This window comes from Geospiza fortis, unplaced genomic scaffold (assembly GCF_000277835.1).
Source record: "Geospiza fortis unplaced genomic scaffold, GeoFor_1.0 scaffold524, whole genome shotgun sequence".
Classification (NCBI taxonomy): domain Eukaryota; kingdom Metazoa; phylum Chordata; class Aves; order Passeriformes; family Thraupidae; genus Geospiza; species Geospiza fortis.
Window position 1 is genome coordinate 1327998 of NW_005054437.1, and position 7083 is coordinate 1335080.

Sequence of the window (7083 nt, forward strand, 5' to 3'; positions counted from 1 at the left end):
CCCGGCACCGGCCGGAGCCCCGGCGGCGCCTGGAACATCCCCGGGCTGCGCTCGAAAGTGTCGCTGTCCTCATTGCTGACCTTCGCCTGTAGCACCTGTGCCTTGTCACCGCTATGGCTGCGTGCAGGTGGCCTCTCACCTGTGTGAGGAGCTGCCGGGGCAGAGAGCAGCCTTCCAGCAACCCAGAAGCCCAGCAGACTTCCCTGCCTTCTCGGCCACTCCGGTGTTTCCCAGAACTGTGGCATTGTGTGTCTTGAGATCCTGGGGTGCAACCCATTACTTCAGGTTTAGGACCTCCAAAGCCTTCTGCACCTGCTGCTCCACTCCTTTTTGCAGAATTTCAGCACCTGGGAGGAGCAGAGCTCTGCCAGAGTTTGAATGCTCGAGTAGGCTCTTTATAAAATGAGTAACAAGAACAATGAGCCCAAACAATGGGTCTTGCAGTCCTTTGTGTTATTGTAACCAAAAGGAGTGAATAGCTGAAGAACTGGGGAAACAGTAGAACTCAGCAAGCACAATCCTGCAGAACTGCATCCTCTACAAGTTGGGTCCCTCACCGGCATCATTCTGGCTTTTGTGGAAAGTTTCATATGTTTGGCCATTGAGACCAGGTCATTTTGAGGCCCTGGATAACTTCCCTGTGTGGTGGAGTTAGTTATGACTCCCATAACTGTGGTGTGAATCGATTTGTCGTGACTTTGGTGCACCAATTAGTTAACAATTTCTATTCCCAGAGTGAAGCAAAAGGTGCTCTTTGATCTGGACTAGTGGGTTTTTTCTTCCAGCTCAAAATAGAACAGCACTAGTAAGAGCTATGTTGAGTTCATGGTTGATACTGGTACCCGGACAAGAATGTTACAGGGAGATAAGGTGCTAAATAAAGTTAAAAGAAAACAGCCCTGCTAATTGCAGTTCCACTCAAATGTCAGGCTGCCCAAATTGTAGGGGAGAATTTGTAGGGGAACCAGGCAAGATCCCCCACCAGTGTAAAGGAGAAAAACCGGTGGGCTCTTGTACTTATTTACACCCCTGAGGGATCTGGCTCCATCTTAGGAATACAAAACCAGAAGTGTTAAAATGAGACTTTGAAAAACTTGTTTCTAAACCAACAACGTCCTAACCAGGCTTTTCCCCCCTCCACCAGAGCATGAAGAACAAACCAGCTTAATAAAAACAGCATTTCAAAGGAAAAATTTCCTGCATCATGTCAAAATAGAGCCTGATTCTTCTATTTTGACAAACTGTTCTTTTTTGAAACAAGCCTGCAAGAAAAATGGCTAATGGAAGAAAGAATGTCACCACTACCCTTGAAGGCTCACTGTTTGAGGGCCAGCCTGATAAAGTCTTGATATTAAAGCTAACAAATGTGTTTCTTTATGTAAGTGTTCCACTTTGCTTTATAGACCAACATAACATTGTCTGGGTTATACAGAGCCTTATCCCGGAGCCAGCTGCAAAATATAACACACAGAGTTCAGCCAAACAAGAGGCTGTATGTTCATAGAAAAATGATGTTTTTCTTCATAAAACTTGTCAAAATCTTTAAAAAATATTGTGGCATAATGTTGTTATTTATCCACTGATTAACAAAACAGAGAATAGAACCTTCACTCTACCTGAACCTAGGAAAATGGAATTTCTGTATTACTTATGCAGTGTCCTTGCAAGAGAAAAGTTGGGGGGTATTATATACTTAAATGGCTGAAGAGGGAGGAAAACTGGGAAGATTTAAATTTGATCTTCAGTGGTCAGTGAGAAACTGTTCCAAAGAACCAAAATTTGCTTTGATAAATTTTTTACTTTAAAAGAAAAAAAAAATCTCCAATATATTCCACAGCCTAATATATTGAATTGTTTTTCAGGACAGAAATATTTTCATAAGGTTTTAGGTTGGAATTCCAATACTGGCTAAATATTTCAAAGAATTGTCACAAATAAAGGAATTTTAAAGTATTTAAAATTAGGATTTAGTAATATTTAAAGATCTTTTCCCAGAGTCAAGGAATTAATCAAAATCTACATTTTAAGTGAGTTGCTGATAAATTATAGTATTTGTTTTATGTAGGAAAAAATCATTGTTAGATGATTGCCACGTTGTTCAAGGTACTCAATGGTAAAACATGTCTGGAACAGGTGAAAGCAAGTAAAAGTGTCAAATAAATGACCACTTAGTGATGAGAATCCAGGATATAATTATCTTTATTGTATATTAAGTTACTAAAATTGTATATTAATTTGCAACATTTTCAAGATGCATATTTTAACATAGTAATGGAAATTCCCTTTTTCCCCCTTCTTAAGTTGCCTTTTCTTGATCTTCTTGAACTTAATCATGTATATTTTACAAAAAAACAGAATTATGTTAAGTGGAAGAAGAGAAAAAAAGTGAGTGTGGTGTATAGATGAAAGAGTTAAAAATGGGAAGAAGAGGGAGATGAGTGTTCAAATATATTTATGGAGCTTGGTATCTAGGCTTTGATAGTGAAGAAGGTAGGAAGATATGTTGAATAAGGAGGATGTGGGTAATAAATATTAAGGTGGAGCTACTGTGTTGAATTGTTTCTTAGAATAATAATAATCTACTTCGAGTATTTACACAACTGCAGTGAAATGAGTAACCCTAGTACATTTTCATTCACAGTTTGCTAGAACTGTTTTAAATCCTTATGTCTTTAAGAGGACTATGATTCTAAACATGAGATATCATAAGTCACTATGGTATGATGATAATACAGTGAAACTGGTGGCAGAGCTCCCAATTTTAGAAATTTTATTGGAGCAAGACTAGTAAATTATTAGTTAAAGGCTTTTTTGATCAAAAATGTTTGTACCATCCTGGGCCTCTGTCTGTCATCCTGTACCAAGTTATGAGCAATATTATGCCTGCAGTGACAGATATGCTCCTGACATGCTGCATTTTCACTCTGTGCCTGCAGAGTACCATGCAACATCACTGCTAAATCACTGATGAATGTTTACAAGTAGGAATTGCTGCAGCCAGTTAGAGACACCTTGATCTTTAGCCTGATTTCTCCCCTGTGGAAGCTAAGACTCAAACAGTTTGTGTCTGAATGTTCTCTGTCTTCTGAAAGCCTTTAACACATTGAAATTACAGGTTTCACCACTTCTGGCATGGGAATCTTCTTGTTTGCTGTTAGATTACTTTGTGGGATGGTTTTTGTTTGAATTATGTTTGGTTTATTTTTTTAATGCCACTTCCATTTCTGCCCAGCTACAGTAGGAGACATGTTGAATATCAGCTTTCAAGCAAAGGAAAGAGAGAATTGTGTTGTCTCAATTTTTGAACTCTTTTTCTTGGAGTAGAGTAAATATTTGGTTGTGTTCCATATCCTGGAGAATCCACATTTGGATTGAGTGAGTAGATCATTATAAAACACAGTCAATGGTGAAGGTAAATGTCACTTGGACTAAGAATAAAGTCCTAGATTGTTTATATATTTTCATATAGCAAGGTAGGACAAAACTTTTGAAATATTCTCCATCAATTAAAAAAATTTGCTCACAGACTTGTCATTACTTTAAAAACATTCCTATTAAAAGCTGTAAAATAACTAAGTACTTAGACCTCAGACAAAAGCAACAGTTTGAAACCACAACAATAACAATGGTAGACAAATAAACCTCAGCCTTAAGATTCAAAACAAAAGCAAGGGGAAAGAGACACAAGGGTTTGCTTCACTTTCTAAGTCCTGAGAAGACTATGGCTTAGCCAGTTCAGTAGAGAAATGGAGAGACATCTGTAGGTTTTCATTCATTCATCAAATTTCAATTAAGAACAATTTTCTGAGTACGTGTAGACATTTTCCATTGGACACCTTGATAATCTCATTTACCATTATTTTTAATTAATCTAAATCTATGAATATAGAACTTGTGTGCCTTCATGCAAATTAACTTCAGGTTTTAAGTTTAAGCAAAATCTTTGCTGTGGGCTCTTGAATACATCCATGCTTCCTTCCCCTGTGTAAATCCAGCAGGTTTTCCCTGTTGGCAAGCATTGCTAGTCAAACTGCTTAGCACACCAGCAGAAACAGAGAGTGTACAGAGAGTGTATTCAAAACTGCAGTATGTCCCAAAACACTGACCATCAACTTTCCATAAGTCAGAGATCACATTAATTAATCACTTCCTTAGTAGACTAATCACTGCCAGAAAGACACACTTCCAACAGGTGTTTATGCAGTCTGCTTTCCTGCCAGTCACTCTCAAACAGATGGAGCAGACAGAAAAGAGCAGATATTCTACTCAGAAAGTTGAAAGTGTCCTTTAATTCCCTCCCTTCTTTACTGATGGGTTATTTTTAACGGTGGATGCAGTCTGCTCAGGAATCTGGGCAGCAGAGAGAAGCAGCCCTGCAGGAGATAGCGAGTGGCATGCACCAGATATCTGGCATATGGAGGCCATGCAGCCCTGCTGACATCCCTGATTAGCATTATCTGTTTGAATGCTAGCTGAGTGCGTGGTTATGGCTACATTTATTTTATGTGTTTACATTGTTTCATGGGATTTTAAAGCATATTGGTGCTGTTCTGGGAAAGAATGTTACTGTCCACCAATGCTCAGGTTTGAAGTCCTAAAGCAAATAAAGACTCTGAGCATATTTATTTGGGCTTATGCCTCACAAACACTTTCTGTTATGTTTTCAAACACACTGGGAATTCTGAGCCATTGATCTCTACCCTCTGGATGCAGCTATCCAGACATTTCCTTATTCACCTCACAGTCTAGCCATTGAATCAGTCTCCAATTTAGAGAGAAGGATGTTGGGAGGGACCATGCCAAAGGCTTTGCAGAAATCCAGATAAATGACATTCCTTCCTGTCAAATGATATCCCTGTATGCCTTGCCTTGTCCACTGACGTAGGCATTCCATTATAGATGGCCATTAGGCTGGTCAGGCAGGATCAGCCCTGGGTGAAGCCTTGCTGGCTGCCTCAAATCACCTCCCTGTTTTCCATGTGCCTTAGCAGAGCCTTTATGAGGATCTCTTCCAGGATCTTCCCAAGCACAAAGGTGAGGAAAACAGGTCCTCCCAGATGGGTGCAATATTTCCCTTTTTCCAGCCACATGACACTTCACCTGACAGCCAGGACTATCTGAGTATCACAGAGAGGGGCTTGGCAGCTGTGTCAGCCAATTCCCTCATTCCCTGGGATGCATCTCATCACGTCCCATGGACTTAGGTACATTCAGATTCCTCAGGTGGCCATGAACCTGATCTTTAGTACTGTGTGAGGTACTTTGCTCCCCTAGTCCCTACCCTCTGTCCATCCACTTAAGAGCTGTGAGAAGAGAGGTTGCCGTTAAAGACTGGGGCAAAAACCTTGGTAGACTCTTAATTTCTCTTGTTAAGGAAAATTAATTTATATGAAAGGCTAGAACCAGCCAACTGGAATTTTGGTTTCCTGTTGCAGTGTGATGTAATGCACTGTTTCAGCTATCCCAGTTGCTTTCCCAGGTGTGTCAATACTTTCTCCCTTCCCCTCCCATGAGAACTGTCCGTCAATCTTAACATTCCAGCAAGGGCATCGTCTGATTGGCAAAAGTTCAAAAGATGCTTCTCAGCCCTGGCAACATTGGGCTATCCAGGTGCCACTTGTCTCCTGAGACTTCCCCCTCCCACCTGGTTGGTGGCATACCTGCCCCTTTCTTCCCCCTCTTCCTGGGCTTAAAAGACATGGGGACCATGCAGTTCTTGGTTCTGTTGGAGCTGTTGCAAGATTCAGAGATCTGTGACCCAGGAATAAAGCTCTGGATGAAAACCCTCCAGCAGAACCCATCTTCTTTTCCCTTCACCATCGCTTAAAGCCTTTCCACCAGAGGTAAAACTGAGTTCCTGCTTGCCTGGACTTGTCCCAAGGGCCAGCTGCAACATACAGCTAGCCAAAGGTGTCTCTGAGGTAAAACCACCTCAGTTGCCACCTCTGGTCAAGCAGCAAGAGCCAGATGAGCCCAGGCACGTTCCATCCTGTAATATTGGGATCACATTCCAATAGTTTCCATCAATAAAGATCAAAATTTTTTCCACAGTGTTAGCCTCTCCTATTTGCTTTCTGGCTGACCAAAATCTTCCGTGTGTGAGTCTGAAGAGTTCAGGCCCTAAATGTTTACATTTTTAGGAACAGGACTTTCGGGCATTAAGAAAAAAAATAAGAAAGTGGTGCTAGAATTCTAACTGAACCATGTTGATGTATCACAGCTTGAAAGGTCCCTCACAACATTTTCTTCCTGCTACCAACCTACTTGCAATCTTCAACAAAGCAGTAGTAGGAAAAATAAAGATCTAGAACTTGGGAAAGCCTTATAAAACTAAGAGAGGATAGCTTTAGGAGATCTTGCTCCAGACATACTTGTAGATCCATGCATGGATCCAGTCTGTTTCAGCAGTTGCCCATAGTGTCCTGTCCTCCTGAGTTCTGTAATGGAGTTAATTTCCAGCAATTTTTGTAGCTGAAAAAGATTCTTTTAGGTACTACTCCAAAAGAGAAAGCTAAAGAGGCTGACAACGCCTTGCTATGTTCATTTTCACCATTGTGGCAGAGGTGGTTATTTCAGTCTCAGGAGCATGTGAGACTCAGCAGGCATTTGCTTGCTCACCAATGCCACACAGGGTCCTGTGTGCACATTCTTACACAGGCCAACACGTCTGAGGGCAGAGTGACTAACAGCATTCTCCAAATGAAGAGATTGTTACATCACTTTCTTGCATCAAAAGCAAATTCTCCTCCTCACATTAGTCACAAATCTTCTCTTTGTTAGGCTAAAATCAGCCCCAAATAACACTGCTGAGCAAGCTCCAAATAAATTAACTGAGATTCTGAAATACCCCCCAAATTTTTGCCCCATGGTTGCTTATGGAGAGAGGTCTGCCCTTAATGAAAGGATGTCCTGGTATTTCAGGGAGGGTTTCACTCTCAGCAGCTGAGAAAGAAATCACTAGCTATCACCAAATCTCTTCCTGGTCCAGGAACACTTCCTGCCTGAGACCACGTTAATCTGTAACATATAATATCCTACCTCACGTGTAAGGAATGGCATGGGACAGATGATCATTCTTCTTCA

The 7083-nt window shown here is 41.0% G+C and overlaps 1 protein-coding gene across 1 annotated transcript in view; it reads right to left on the reverse strand.

The window, feature by feature from the left end:
* Window positions 1-245, reverse strand: part of KCNQ1 (potassium voltage-gated channel subfamily Q member 1) — a 330598-nt gene extending 330353 nt beyond the window's left edge. The window contains exon 1 of the mRNA XM_031062124.1: window positions 9-245. Coding sequence (XP_030917984.1) covers window positions 9-245 — 237 coding nt within the window. The remainder of the gene's footprint in view (window positions 1-8) is intronic.
* Window positions 246-7083: the final 6838 nt, after the last annotated feature.